The 15,898-nt window shown below is 45.9% G+C and overlaps 1 protein-coding gene across 3 annotated transcripts; it reads right to left on the minus strand.

Annotated features, from left to right (window-relative positions):
• Window positions 1–1,336: 1,336 nt before the first annotated feature.
• Window positions 1,337–15,602, minus strand: LOC310694911 (uncharacterized protein). Of its 3 annotated transcripts, none has more exons than XM_083478747.1 (8): window positions 15,491–15,602; window positions 13,130–13,288; window positions 10,396–10,572; window positions 8,951–9,247; window positions 6,949–7,014; window positions 4,855–5,019; window positions 3,266–3,435; window positions 1,337–1,504 (listed from the first exon to the last, which is right to left on the minus strand). In XM_083478747.1, exons 1-8 carry the CDS (start codon window positions 15,585–15,587, stop codon window positions 1,457–1,459), a joined length of 1,179 nt encoding a protein of 392 aa, XP_083334873.1. In that variant the 5' UTR covers window positions 15,588–15,602; the 3' UTR covers window positions 1,337–1,456. The 3 variants fall into 3 exon arrangements, with proteins under 3 accessions (XP_083334873.1, XP_083334872.1, XP_083334874.1); XM_083478746.1 differs by having other exon boundaries at window positions 3,262–3,435; XM_083478748.1 differs by having other exon boundaries at window positions 3,262–3,435; window positions 15,272–15,537.
• Between the last annotated feature and the right edge of the window lie 296 nt (window positions 15,603–15,898).

The raw sequence follows: 15,898 nt of genomic DNA on the forward strand, positions 1-15,898 counted from the left end.
TTTCTTCTTCCCAGAAGCACCTTGTCCTCCCACAGAACAGTTACCCTGGCAACCTTCCAAATCTCAGTCTCTGGTCACACCTGGGACAAGAAGTTCCTGAAGACCCTCAATGGCTCTCTGTTGTAATGCTCTTCCCTCAGCTAGCCAGGCTGATTTGCATAAGGCAGCCCAGGAATTCCCTGTCTGACACAGCCCTGCAGTTTATGTTTTAATCCATATCCCAGTCAAAATCCTAATATTTATTTGTTCCTAGTGTTTAGGGGGATCCCCTCGTATTTCTATAACAATAGTAATCTCCCTTCCATCTCAGTCGCAACAGCAACTATATTAAGAAATGGTCTTAATGCTTTAGAGTGAAGTATACCTTGTGGTTATGAGCGTAATCTGTAATATAAAATATTTTCAAAGTTTCTTTTTATGCCACATGGATGGCTGCATACTGCATACAAAATACCGTATTTTTTGCACCATAACACTCACCTTTTTCCTCCTAAAAAGTAAGGGGAAATGTCTGTGCGTGTTATGGAGGGAATGCCTACGGGTGGCATGCCTACGGATTTTCCTCCTCTAAAAACTACGTGCGTGTTACGGTCGGGTGCGTGTTATAGAGCGAAAAATACGGTAAGTCTTAACATCTGTATATGTGTTTGTCTTAAGGGTGTATCTGTGTATGAATAGAGTGAGCCTGTGACCTGGACTCAGGAATTACCGTAAGTATTTTTCATCACAAAAGAGTGGCCTGGCTGCCCAGGTAATGCAATCTGTGACCATTATTAGGTATCCTGGCAGACAGATTAACAGATTTTCTGCTGTAGACCACACCCCTGTGATGTATTTCTGCTAGGGACCACCTCCTTCTGTGATGTATGCATTGGGGGATGGTACTGAATTACAGGGTGGCAATTTCAAAGTCTATATAAGGGGGCTTGCACACCTTTGTTCTGGGTCTCCTCCCTCCTACGTGTGGGGGAGCACCCTGTTGCAACAGCTTTAATAAAGATCAGGCTTACTAGCTGCTTTGCTTCTCAATATTCTCTGGTTGGCCTCTGTTGGCCTCAATGGTTAAGTACTGAACCATCAACAATGCAAAAGAGGTTGCCCAGTTCCAAATATAACATGCAAAATTCTTTCCACAGCTAAATTTCAGAGTTCTCCCACTCTGAATTGTCTCGTTGTTGTTGTTGTTGTTGTTGATAGATTTTTATTGATTTATCAGGTTTTGTTTTGTATGTATATACCTATGCATTATAGGAACATCATTCCTGACAGAGATTTTCCAGGAAATAACTTTTCATTTCAAACAGGATTCGTGAACCTCTAGGAAGACTCAAATCCACATAAGAAAAATGTTTAATAACTTCTGATTTGTGTCCAAATTAATAAAAGTTTTGTCCCTTCACTTCTTCCACAGCCAAGTGAAGGCTAGGGGCCAGGTCTCGCTCCTCAGGGTCTTCCTTCAGGTCTTCCACAAGGTTCCCGTCCTCAGATGGTTCTTCCATTTTAACTGTTGCAAAGAAACAAGGGGGGGAGGAACCAACGTCAAAGTGGAGCCAGCTCTCATCTTTTCTCTCCCCCCCCACCTCCCACCCTGCCTGAGAATTTCCAGTACTCCAAGGCAAACCATATTCAGATCAATTCCTTTAGGAGGAACAGAATCCAAACATACATTCACACCCCTGGAGGCCCTTTGAGAAGGGACATAGCTCAGTGGCAGAATATCTGCTTTGACAGAGTTAAGCTTGGCAGATCAGGGGGATGCTCTGGACGAAGTGTATCTTGATTTTAGTAAGGCTTTTGACAAAGTCCCTCATAATGTTCTCATGAGGAAGCTGGTAAAATGTGAGCTGAATGAGGTAACTGTTAGGTGGATTTGTAGCTGGTTGACTGACCAAACCCATAGTACTTATTAATGGTTCCTCGTCATCCTGGAAAAAAGTGACAAGTGGGGTGCTGCAGGGTTCTGTCCTGGGCAAGTTGTTGTTTAACGTCTTTATAAATGACTTGGATGAAGGAATTGAGGGGATGCACACCAAACTGGGAGGGGTATCTAATGCCACAGAAGACAGAATCAGAATTCCAAATGACATTAACAGATTGGCGAACTGGGCACAAACTAACAGAATTAATTTCAGTAGGGACAAATGTAAACTTCTTCACCTAGGCAGGAAGAACCAGATGCACAAATATAGGATGGGGGACACCTGGAGAAGGATCTAGGGGCCTTGGTGGACCACAAGCTTAACATGAGTCAACTGTGTGATGGAGCAGCAGCAGCAAAAAAGAAGAAGCTAATGTTATTCTGGGCTGCATCAACAGAGGTCTAGTGCCCTGATCCAAGGAAGTCATAGTCCCTCTCTGTTCTGCCTTAGCCAGACCACACCTGGAGTCATATGTCCAGTTCTGGCACCACAATTTGAGAAGGATGTTGACAAGCTGGAAGGTGTACAGAGGATGCATGTTTTTTCCGGATAGGCAGAACCCTTGGAACAAGCCTCTGCATATGATGTGATCATACTGTACTCCAGAACCGACCCCCCAATACCCCACTTAAGGGAACGGGTGCCCCTAAACCTGTGTACAAAGCTCTCCACCTGAGCATTTCAACTGTTCTTACAAATTTAACTGATGTTTTTAAAAAATCATTACCAAGCTTAAAGTGTTGTCTTGCCGGACAAATGCATGTACAGATGTGAAATGTTGCATGCATTCACACAGCATTGAAACAGACTTGGAAAACTATTTACATGACACATTAAGCTCACATCCATACTTCGATAATTTATCACAGTGGCTGCTGCCCGAACTTCACTGCGGTCTCTCCACTGGGGATGTCCCATGGCAAGAGCCCCCTGCTGAACCCCCTTCCCCTGTGGTGATCTAGTCTCCTGCCTTTAAGAGACAGGGACACTCTCCTGAGATCTGGGAGAGGCTCAGGGAGTACGGACTGCTGGTTACTCAAAAACATGAATGCTGTGTCCAAACGCTTTCCCCCTTGCCCCGCTCCTTTCCCAGGGAGAACCCACTCTACATCAGCACTAAATCAGAGTGGATGTCAACCTAGAGAAAACCCAGATTGCTGTTTGCTCCAAACTGAGTGCTAAAGAGCGGTTTCCCCTGGGGATAAAAAGAAGCACCAGTGTGGATAAACCCAGAGTTAACCACATTAGAGCTATGAACCCATTGAACCTTGTCCCCTTTCACCAGGCACTGGATTTGGCAACAGGAAATATGTCCTTGACGTAAACAAACCCCACAGCTTACACACTGCAAAGATGTTCCCGTCCTCCGCCCCTGACCAGCTTCTTTTCCTGCCTCTTTCAGTCTGGAAGGTGGAAGAGCGACCCGAGGGAGCAACCGGACAGCTGGATCCACCTCGTGCAGCAGCATTTTCCGGGCTAGGGGCAGGCAGCTCCTCATCCTCTGCATCCAATTTAACTGTGCACAGAAATAAGGAATCAGGACCATCTCAGACTACCAGTACTGCCCCCCAAAAACCACCAAGGTAAAATTGGGTCCCTAACTCCCCAAAGGTTTGAGACCCATCAGCTACCCTCACCTGATTTAGCTGGCCAGTTGAAGTCGTTCTCGGGTTGAGATATTGTTTATTTGCTAATTAGTCAGCCAGTTTCGTTTATTATTTGAGTTTTGATAATGTTGTTTGCTCCTCTTTATATGGATAAAATAAAAAATTCCTTCCAGTAGCACCTTAAAGACCAACTAAGTTAGTTCTTGGTATGAGCTTTCGTGTGCATGCACACTTCTTCAGATACACTGAAACAGAAGTTGCCAGACCCTTCTATAGAGTGAGAAGGTGGGGAGGGGTATTACTCAGAAGGGTGGTGGGAATGGGAGATTGGCAGATAGCTGAGATGAGCCTTATATGGATAGTATGCTTTTTCCACCCTATGAATGTTACGCTATACGATTTTCCCCATTCCTCCGCCGCCCGCCCGCCCATGGTATTATGGCTGCCGAGACCATATAACACCAGTCATGAAAGACCTACATTGTCTCCCAGTACATTTCCAAGCACAATTCAAAGTGTTGGTGCTGACCTTTCAAGCCCTGAACAGCATTGGTCCAGTATTCCTGAAGGAGCGTCTCCACCCCCCATCGCTCAGCCCGGACACTGAGGTCTAGCTCCGAGGGCCTTCTGGCGGTTCCCTCACTGTGAGAAGTGAGGTTACAGGGAACCAGGCAGAGGGCCTTCTCAGTGGTGGCGCACACCCTGTGGAACGCCCTCCCATCAGATGTCAAGGAAATAAGCAACTATCTGACTTTTAGAAGACATCTGAAGGCAGCCCTGTTTAGGGAAGTTTTTAATGTTTGATGTTTTATCATGTTTTTAATATTCTGTTGGTAGCCACCCAGAGTGGCTGGGGAGGCCCGGCCAGATGGGTGGGGTATAAATAAATGGTGGTGGTGGTGATTGTTGTATATTTTTCTTTGCTGTAAATCACTTGGCAAACAATAAATAAATAAATGTCTTTAAGAAGATCGTTCCAAAGAAACTCCCTTAAGAGAATCAAGTTTTTTTTGTCCTAAGAAAGTCTTAGAATCCTTCTAAAAAAAATTTAAAAACTTTAAAAAAATTGTTCAGTAGCACCTTAAAGACCAACTAAGTTTGTTATTGGTATAAGCTTTTGTGTGTATGCACACTTCTTCCGATATAACAACAGCAGCAGCAGCAGCAGCAACAACCACAACGGAATTGTAGAGCTGGAAGGGACCCCCAAGAGCCATCTAGTCCAACCCCTGCAACGCAAGGAAGTCCAAGCAAGGTGCTAGGGTGGACCAGAAGGAACTGCTGGGTATCCTTAAACCGGAGTGTGTTTCTGCAGTGTTCAGACCCACCTTGGCCAGGGGGAGACCCACAGGTCCCTTTCCTCATCTTCTGTCGCAGGGCTGACTGCCAGCTGCTATTGTGGTTCCTGCGGAATATGTGAGGGGGGTGGCTGTTAATCAGTTCTTTCAGGCGCTTCAGCACCCCTTTCAGGGGCTTCTCCTTTACCGCCATTTCTGAACAAGAAGAATAACAAGCCATGTCATTGTTTGGGGAAGCGGCACCAAGCCAGGCTGGGAGAGGAAGGTGAAGAAGACTCAGGAATTTCACCGCTATCCAGAGGGGCAGTGCAAACAGGTCAGCCTTCGTGCGTCCCAAATGGGTCCCTGCCAGATGTTTTGGACTAGAACTCCCATCAGCCCCCCAAACAGCTGTCTTCAAATATCTGAAAGGCTGTCCCACCATGGAAGATAGAACAAGAGGGCAGGACCTGAACCAATGGATTCAAATGAGGACAGATTGGGAGAGGCTATGGAAAACAGATTTGAAATTCATGGCATGTTGTTCACTAAAAGAAAACTACAGGAAAATGATATACCAGAGGTACTTGGCTCCTCTTAAATTAGCAAAAATGTACAGAACGAGTACAAATACTTGCTGTAAATGTAAAGAAAAAGGTACCTTTTATCATATGTGGTGGACATGTAAAGTAGTAAAGAAAAAATTGGGAGATGATGTATAATGAAATGAAAAAAGGTTCAAAATAACTTTTGTTAAAATACCAGAAGCTTTCTTATCAGGAATTACCGGTACCAAGTTTCCAAAGGATCAGAAAAGATTGTTTATGTATGCTACAACACCCACACGGATGCTACTGGCCCAGAGATGGAAGGAAGAGACAACACCAATCAGAGAAGAATGGCAAATCAGGATGATGGACTATGCCAAAATGGCAGTGGCGTAGCGTGGGGGGTGCCAGGGGTGCCGGCCGCACCAGGCGCAACATTTTTGGGGGCGCGTTTGGCCGGCCCCCCTCGAGGAAGCGGGAACCTCTCCAAGGCGCAGCGCGCCGTCGGTGGAGGAAAAGAGCCTCGCAGCAGCAGCAGCAAAGCCGGGAGGAGGAGGAGGTGGAGCGAGCCTGCTAATTGCTTGCTGGGAATTAAGCGGCTCAAAGGCAAAGGAAAAGAGGTGGAGCCGCTGGCCCAGCTGGGAGGAAGCTGGAGAGAGCAGCGCGCCAAGCGCACGTGACGCAAAGGGCCTGCCCACGTGCAGGCTGAGCTCCGTGTGGCAGGGGCGGAGGGAGGCGCTCGCTCTTTCCAAAGAAGGACCCGGCTACTGGATCAAGGCCACAAGGGCCCATGTAGAGTGAGTGGCCAAGCAGACGCGTCAATGAGAAGCACTCAAAGCAGGACCGGGGCACAAGAGCGCTCTCCCTTCCTGCTGTTTCCAGGGGGTGGAAGCGTCGCTGCCTCGAGGGCTTCCGAGATACCCTGGGGTGAAGTCCCGCTTCACCTTCTTGGGAGTCCCTCCAGTGGCGTAGCGTGGGGGGTGCAGGGGGGGCCGGGCGCAACATCTGGGGGTTAGGGTTAGGGGGCGCAAATCCACGGGTTAGGGGGCGCAAATTACTTGCCTTGCCCCGGGTGCTGACAACCCACGCTACGCCACTGCAAAATGGCAAAATTAACTGGGAAGCTCAGAAATCAAGAAGACAATAACTTTAAAAAAGAATGGGAAAAGTTTATAATTTATATACGAGACCATTGTAAGCAGGTTAAAACATTGGCAGGATTTTAAACACACTTGTAATGTAAAGGAAACTATGGACAATTCAGCAGGAAAAATATTTTGATAAATATTGATATGCAGTTGTAATTATTTTCATTAGGACCCATGGAAGGGATGGGGGAAAGTCAGGAGATTCAGAGTAATCTCAGTATTTGGATTTTGAATTGTTGTTTGTTGTATGTTTATATTTAAAAAAATACCAAATGAAAACAATTATTAAAAAAAAAACAAAAAGAGAAGGAAGGAGATTCTGACTCAATTACAGAAATGACTTTCTGACGGGAAGAGCTCTTCGATGGTGGAACAAGCATCGCAGACCACAGCCAAGAGAACAGGTCCATTCCTTTGTCCCAAACCTCCTCCTCCCCAAGTTTACAAACCTTGTGCTGCTCCTTCTTCCTTCCAGGACTCTAGCACAGGTTGGTAGCCAGGATCTGCAGCGGCTTCTGTTGAAACAAAAGAAATCAAGGAATGCATCAGCGTTTGGGCTGTCCTGCTGGAATTTTAGGTGTAACTCTTTCCATTAGATAGGAAGAAGATAAAGTCCCTCCCAGAGAAGAATGGCAGATCAAGTTGATGGACTATGCCAAAATGGACAAAATGACCGGAAGAATCAGAAGTCAGGAAGACCAAAATTTCAGTAAGGGATGGGGAAAATGTATAACCTGTCTTAAAAACCATTGCAAACAGTTAAAATCGTCAGTAGGATTGGAATATCACTTGCAGTTTAAGGGTGAATTTTGGACACAATGGAGCTGTAAAAGATGTGGATTATCATAAAAGATGCAGGAGGAAATGATCAACAGTAGCACCCACAAAGGTGAGGAGGGAAGTCCAGGAGATTCCTTGGAATCTTGTTTCTATGTTGTATGTTTGATATGTGACTGTAAAGTTTGAATCTGAAAAACCAAATAAATAAATCTGGGTGCAACTCAGGGTTCGTCATTTTAGGAGGTGAAACTTAACTGTTGTTCATTTCTTCGGTGAAGGGTCTTAAAAATATGTTTCTGGGATGTGAGGAATTCAAATCCGCTATTATTTTTGTGATTGGACAACATTTAGCTTGGCCACTCTACATTTGACAATGAAACACATGAAGCGTTTTTGGAAAACCAAAGAATTTTAATTGTACCTTCTGGAAATGTCAGGTAATGCTAAATGCTAGAAAATAAAATAACCTAGAACTGCAAGTACTTGGCAATCATTTTTAATGATTTCTATGCCATTTTACACACACTTTATGTACCAAGCAAAACTAAATTGTATTAATTTAAACAAAATATCTGTTGAGTTTCCAAGTCACGTTGCAACTTTTTAGCACCCCTTGTTTTTGGAAGCTGGAAGCTGAAGAAATTCAACATGCCCTGATGGGTTAATGGAGTGGGGGACCCCCAGCTCCCCTGGACCATCTTCTCTATGCTGACATCTCTCTTATCTCTTTGATGTTTAGAGGGAGAAACCTGAGGTTGCATCCAGCTTTACGATTCCCTGCTCCTCTTCCCATTCTTAATCTGGACCTCCAGGGGGAGAGGTCCTCTTGGATCTACCTCCTGAGAGGAAAGGGGCAAGGCCACCTTCTTTGTCTCTCCAACCAGACAGCCAGGACTATAGAACTCTTTCCCTAACCTTTAATAAATGTAGAAACATGAGGAGTTTGCTGGGTCTGGCCAATGGCCTTTCTAGCCCAGCATCCTCTTCTCACAGTGGCCAAAGAGATGTCTGTGGTAAACCCTGCAGCAGAACCCGAGCCCAAGAGCTCTCTCCCCTCCTGCGGTTTTGAGCAATTGGTAATTCAGAGGCGGCAGAGCAGAGCCATCCTGGCCAAGAGCCCCCGGCAGCCCTCTCCTCCTCCATTAATTTGTCTAGCCCTCTTTCAAAGCCATCCAAGTCGCTGGCCATCGCTGCCTCCTGTGGCAGGGAGTTCCACAGTTCAACTTTGTGCTGTGGGAAGGACTTTGTTTTATCTCCCCTGAGTCTTCCAACCTTCAGATTCACGGGACATCCCTGCACACCAGTGGGGGGGGAGGAGAACTATCCCCTCTCTCCATGCCAGGCATCAGTTTATCGATTTCTACCATGTCGCCTCTTTGAACTGGACTGTGGGGTTCCTTCTCTCCTTCTACCTCCATGGGGGGATCCTTCAGGATCTCCTCTGCTTGGCTCCGCCTCTCCCACTGCAAGACGGTCCAGAGGGTCGGTGGGCGTGGCTTGAGGAGGAGGCTTGGCTTGGATACATTTTGGGTTTTTACCTTGTATTTTTATGTTATGAACCGCGCTGAGATCTATGGAGGATGAACAGCATACTAATGAATGAATTAATAGCAAGGTGCAGGTCCCTGGTCAAACCTACTGCCATAAAGGTCTACCCACAGCCTCACTTACTTGTGGGATGTGATCCAACCATCCCTTGCCAGGATCCCCTGGGTGCCCCGTTGCCCAGACCCTTGGCATCGCCAGGTGGGATGTTGGAGGGGAACAGCTGGCTCATGGCAATGTTGGCCAGGAATCTCTTCAGGATGGGGATCGGGGAGGCCGACGAAGCTTGGCTGCCCATGGTGATAAGCTCTGGTTCTTGGGTGGAAGGAAGCCCCCTTTCCTCCTCTGGAGTGAGCAATGCGCTCCAAGGCCTGAACGCCGTCCCCTTCTGCCACAAAGTCCAATCCAACTTTGATCCCGTGTCTAGGAAGAACAAAAACACTTCAACTGAAGGCGCTGAGGGATGGGACGCCTCTCCTATCCTCTCCGAGGCCTCAGCCCCTGGCTGTTCTGGAACTACAGTTCCCATCATTCCTGACCACTGGACATGCTAGCTAGCAATGATGGGAGTTGCAGTCCAACAACAGCTGGGGACCCAAGGTTGAGAAAGACTACATAAGCTGGTAGCAATGGTTCTCCAGCATACTGCCTCGCCAGGGTGGCACATGTTCTGGCTATCTCCCTCTTGGACTACTGCAATGCGCTCTACATGGGGCTACCTTTGAAGGTGACCCAGAGACTATGATCAATCCAGAATGTGGCAGCTAAACTGGTGCCTGGGAGTAGCCACCAAGACCACATAACACTGGTCCAGAAAGACCTACATTGGCTCCCAGTACGTTTCCGAGCACAATTCAAAGTGTTGGTGCTGACCTTTCAGGCCCTAAATTGCCTTGTCCCTGTATGCCTGAAGGAGCGTCTCCACCCCCATTGTTCAGCCCGGACACTGAGGTCCAGATCCGAGGGCCTTCTGGTGGTTCCCTCCCTGTGAAAAGTGAAGTTACAGGGAACCAGGCAGAGGGCCTTCTCGGTAGTGGCACCCACCCTGTGGAACGCCTTCCCATCAGATGTCAAGGAGATAAAGAAGTATCTGACTTTTAGAAGATATCTGAAGGCAGCCCTGTTTATGGAAGCTTTTAACGTTTGATGTTTTATCGTGTTTCTCATATTCTATTGGGAGCCACATGGAGGTGGCAACCCTGCCAGATGGGCAGGTATGAATGAATGAATAAATAAATAAATACCGGTATGTTGTTATTATTATTATTATTATTAGCACCCAAACTTTTCCAAGGGATCTGGGTCAAAGTCAGATCCGATAGAATCTGCGCCCTGAAAACCTCTATTTACTTTCCAAGAGAAGAAATATATAACCTCCTCAGCCCTTCACAACTAAAGGGGTGATGTAGGTGCTCAGAGGCTTTCCAGGTACTGATGTCATGTTAGTAAGCTCCGATTTAAATGTACACCTGCCCTACCAAGAAGGTGCAAGGCAGGTGACATCACCTGCCTCCACCACCATTGCCTGCCCTTCCCACTGCCTTGCTAGAGGTGCAACCCCAGAGGCTCACCTTCCTGGGCTGAACTCAGGGCCTCCACCTCCTCCATGGTCCACGGGTGCTGCCTCTCCGGGGAGCTGTTGACGGAGAAGCTGGCGGTTGGTAACCACGGCTGGCTGGGGGAGTTCTGAGGCAGCTCCCTCAGGCACAGCTCCAGGTCTTGCAAGGGGGAGCTGTTCCAGCTGGGTCCTACCGAGAAAGGGCATGCAAAGCTGTCGGCTACACAACTGCACCATGCTGCTGTTCATTTATTATCTAGGTACCAACTTTCATTCCAAGAAAAAATACCAAAACAGTCAAGGAATCATGGAATCACAGAGTTGGAAGGGACTCATAGAGTCATCTAGACCAACCCCATGCATGACGGAGATAGTATCTTAAGAAAGGGCAACAGCAAAATGACACTCAAACCAATTATAGAAACATACTTGGACTTAAAATGTACAGTAAAACAACAGGTTTAAAACATGCATAATTAAAATATATAATGTACAAGTACATTAAAACACTGTAACAATTAAAATAGTTAGACTAGCCGTTCCCTAAAACATCAAACATTGAAAATTATTATTATTTCTGAAGGCAGCCCTGTATGGGGAAGTTTTTAATGTTTGATGTTCTATTATTGGGGGGGGGGTGTTATTGGGTTGTTGTTTTTATTGATTATATATGCTGTTTTTATTGTTGGGTTGTTTTTATTGTTGGGTAGTTGTTTTTATTCATTAGATATGCTGCTGGAGGAGGGCAGGGCGTGGCTTTATTTGATGGGGTGGAGGGAGGGAGGAGAAGGGAGGATCTACATCAGATAGCTGCCTGCACAGCATTCTTTGATGGGGGTGGAGGGAGGGAGAGTATTTTCACACCGGGTACCACCTGACCTTGCTACGCCACTGCCTAGAAGGGCACAGGCAGTGGGACATCCAGACAGTGTAACTGCCTGTTCCACTGGTCTGGATCTTCTCCTCCTGCACGTGATCTGGGAGATGCGCCTGGCTCTGGCTGACTCCCTAAAAGAGCCGAGTCATGCAGCCATTTTCTCGGTTGTTGTTTTTCTCTTGTCTTGCTTGCTGATCTTTTGCTGCCACGCTGCTCTCCTGCAGCCATTTTGTGATCTTAATGTGATTTTGCTATCTGCTGGCTCTCAGCCAGCAGCACATGAGTTCTCACACAGTTTCTTTGTGTAACTATCAAGCAAAGTCTGCTTTTCAGGGATCATATTGCAAACTGAAATGTGTCAACTTTTTGTTACTTTACTCAGAAAGACTCATGTGTTGCTATTCTTTTAAGAGGGATCAAAAGGGAACACCAGAAATAAACTTAACTAAGAGATTAAAATGAACCTGCAAACTAGCTTCCAGCTATATTGAGGGGCATCTGCTCTGCTACATTACTTACTAGTGTGAGGGAGGGAAATATATTTTAGGTTGAGGTTCAAGTATAATTATTACTCTACTTTTTTAGCAGTCAGTCGTGTTTTCATTGTTCATCAGCTGATTATTCACTATCTTCTCCATTTATGGGCTGTTTGTGTCCCCCCCCAAAGTTCTTTCCAGTATTTTATCCAGAAGATATTAGCATCCTTTACCGTTTCAAATCGTTTTCTTTTCCCTTTGAAATAGAAATTCCCTCTGGAAATTCCCACCTAAAATCAATAGACTTAGCTTTTAATGCCTTCGCTAGAAATTGAAATTTGTCTCTTTTCTTAAGCAGACAGGGTGGGATTTCCTTTAAAATTATAATCTCCTTTCCATTGATTTTTATTTCATTTCTCTACTTGTCATTAGTATCTTATCTTTAATCCAGTTTGAAGTAAACCTTACAATACAATCTCCTGGCCATTTATTAGCTTTCGCTTTCACAGAGTTGGCTCTGAATATTTTTTCTGTGTATCTGAGTACGTCTTCTTTCTGTAATCCTAATCCTAATCTTAATCCTAACCAGGTGGTTAGATTCTCTATTATTTTCTTCTGTAAATTTTCCCCAGATTCCTCGGGTATCCCTCAAAATATCAGTATTTTCTCTCTACAGTGGTACCTCAGGTTAAGAACTTAATTCGTTCTGGAGGTCTGTTCTTAACCTGAAACTGTTCTTAACCTGAAGCACCACTTTAGCTAATGGGGCCTCCCGCTGCTGCGCGATTTCTGTTCTCATCCTGAAGCAAAGTTCTTAACCCAAGGTAATATTTCTGGGTTAGCGGAGTCTGTAACCTGAAGCGTATGTAACCCAAGGTACCATGGTACTCTGCATTTGTAGAATTGCAAGTGTATCCTAGGTAGCTTCTTGATTGATTTTAAACTCATCTATTTCTTTTTTAAAATTATTATATTCTTTCCTTGGTTCTCTATTCTCTTTTGTTATTTTCTTCGCAACTTCCTCCTAACCTTGAGTCTTGTTTTTTATTTCTTGTATATTTTTTTAGTGTACTGTAAGCTCATTCACCTGCCCGACAAATGCTTCTGAGACTTTTGAGTTTGCCTCCATTCTTCCTTCCATTCTGTCTAATTTCTCTTCTAGTCCTTTAACCCTTTCATTCATTTCTTTTTTCATTTCACCTATATCTGTTTTCAAGGCCAGGATGAGCCCCCTTGGTGGAACACAGGACCTGGCTAAGTGTGGACAAGCATAGATCCCTTCTGCCTTCTCCAGTCACTGCGACTGCGTCACTCCTCTCTTCAAATACCCTCCCACCCCGTGTTTTCTGAACCAACCAGTCCAACCGCCCCACCCTGTCTGGACTCTGCCTCACCCTCCAAATAGTGGACCCATATCCATAGGTCAATTCCTGTCTCTGGGCTGCTGTGAGTGAGGGCTCCATCGGGGAGGCTAGAGGCCAGGTCTTGCTCCTCGGGATCTTCCTTCAGGTCTTGCACAAGGTTCCCATCCTCAAATTGTTCTTCCATTTTAACTGTTGCAAAAAAACAAGGGAGGGGGGAACCAGGGTCAAAGTGGAGCTAATCCTTTCTCTCCCCCCATCACCCACCCTGCCTGAGAATTTCTGGTAATCCAAGGCAAACCATATTCAGATCAATTCCTTTGGGAAGAACAGAATCCAAACATACATTCACACCCCTGAAGTCCTTTTGAGAAGGGCCATAGCTCAGTGGAGGAATATCTGCTTTGACAAAGTTAAGTTTGTTGGATCGGGGATGCTCTGGACATAGTGTATCTTGATTTCAGTCAGGCTTTTGACAAATTCCCTCATGATATTCTCACGAGGAAGCTGGTAAAATGTGGGCTGAACGAGGTAACTGTTAGGTGGATTTGTACCTGGTTGACTGACCAAACCCAGAGTACTCATTAATGGGTCGTCATCCTGGAAAAAAAGTGACAAGTGGGGTGCCGCAGGGTTCTGTCCTGGGCAAGTTGTTGTTTAACGTCTTCTTAAATGACTTGGATGAAGGAATTGAGGGGATGCTCATCAAATTTGCAGATGACACCAAACTGGGAGGGGTATCTAATGACACAGAAGACAGAATCAGAATTCCAAATGACATTAACAGATTGGAGAACTGGGCCCAAACTAACAGAGTTAATTTCAGTAGGGACAAATGTAAAGTTTTTCACCTAGGCAGGAAGAACCAGATGCACAAATATAGGATGGGGGACACCTGGAGAAGGATCTAGGGGCCTTGGTGGACCACAAGCTTAACATGAGTCAACTGTGTGATGCAGCAGCAGCAGCAGCAAAAAAGAAAGAAAGAAAGAAAGAAAGAAAGAAAGAAAGAAAGAAAGAAAGAAAGAAAGAAAGAAAAAAGAGGGCAAGGGGGGCTGTATCAGCAGAAGTCTAGTGCCCCAATCCAAGGAAGTAATGGTCCCTCTCTTTTCTGCCTTGGCCAGACCGCACCTGGAGTCATATGTACAGTTCTGGGCACCACAGTTTGAGAAGGATATTGACAAGCTGCAAGGTGTGCAGAGGAGGGCAATGAAGATGATCAAGGGTCTGGAAACCAAGCCTTAGGAGGAAGGATTGACGAAGTTGGGGATGTATAGCCTAGAGAAGACTGAGAGCCTTCTTCAAATAACTGAAAGACTGTTGCATGGAAGATGGAGCAAACTTGCTTTCTGCTGCTCCAGAGGGGGTCACCCCAACCAATGAATTCAAATGACAAGGAAAGGGATTCTGAAAGAGACACCAGGAAGAACTTTATGATAGTGAGAACTGGCTGACAGTGGAAGGGGCTCCTTCAGAAAGTGGTGGAGGGTTTGAAAACAGGTTTACGAACTTAATCCGTTCCTGAAGTCCGTTCTTAAACTGAATCCATTCTTAAACTGAGGCACATTTTCCCTAATGAGGCCTCCTGCCAGCGGTGCCCTTCCACCGTTTGGATTCCGTTTGTAGACTGAGGTAAAGTTCACAAACCAGAACACTACTTCCGGTTTTGTGGAGTTTGTAAACCGAATAGTTTGTAAACAGGGCTGTTTGTAAACCGAGGTACTGCTGTATAAGCATTGTAATTCACAATTACCTCACCGTTTGCAATCCTACTACCCAGATTCAACTTATCTGAGACCCTTTGCTTTTACGGAAAAGTGACATTTCCCTTTCTTACAACTTCTACCATGTCACCTCTTTGAATTGGGCGTTGCATGGCTACTACTCCTGTGTAATCGTGGAGTTTTTTGGCCTGGGGCTTACTCCAAGTCCCCTCCCTAGTTGCCGCTCTCATTCCTAGGTCCCAGTTTGGGATACAACATTAAAACGCAGTATTAAAACAACCTCCAAGCATTTCCGTGCGCTGCTCTGGTTCGCCAGAAGCGGCTTAGTCATGCCAGCCACATGACCCGGAAACTGTACACTGGCTCCCTCGGCCAATAAAGCGAGATGAGTGCCGCAACCCCAGAGTCGGTCACGACTGGACTTAATGGTCAGGGGTCCCTTTACCTTTACCTTACAAGCATAAAAAACGAGCCTGGTCCTAAAAACAGACACCTCAGATGTCAGAAGCCGGGTTCTAGAGGTGCGTCTGCTGTATCCTCTGGAAGCTGTGTAAGGAAGGTGCCAGGAGTACCTCTTTGGGGAGGGATGTCCACCGTTTAGGGGCCGCCACAGAGAAGGTCCTGCCCTGGGGGGTGCCCCACTGTGAGCCTCTGAGGGACGAGAAATTACTGAGAGGCAGCACCCAAGAGGGTCTGGAAGGAAGGTTCCGGAGGGTATTGGCTGCGTCAGTTTGCTGCTGGGAATGAAGCATTCCTGAACATTCCATTCTCACACAGTTCCATAACTGCCACCGTGGAGGCAGCATCATTTAACTGGTTCCACAGCAACTGGCAAAAGCAAAGGAGGCCGGAACTTTTTGCCACATGAATCAAATTTCTCTCTTTTTTAATTTGTTTATTGGGTTTTACAGTTTTATGTCAACATAGTCATAAACAAGGGGGGGGGGAGAATGCATAAATCCCATTCTCTCCCCCCCCATCCCCCACGCAGCAACTTCCCTCAACTTCCCCTTCTGGTTCTTTAAGTATTTGCTGCTTCTGCTTACATTATTTTACCTTAATTTCAAAATCTTTTAAC

This window comes from Podarcis liolepis (assembly GCF_965112155.1).
Source record: "Podarcis liolepis genome assembly, chromosome: 15".
NCBI lineage: Eukaryota > Metazoa > Chordata > Lepidosauria > Squamata > Lacertidae > Podarcis > Podarcis liolepis.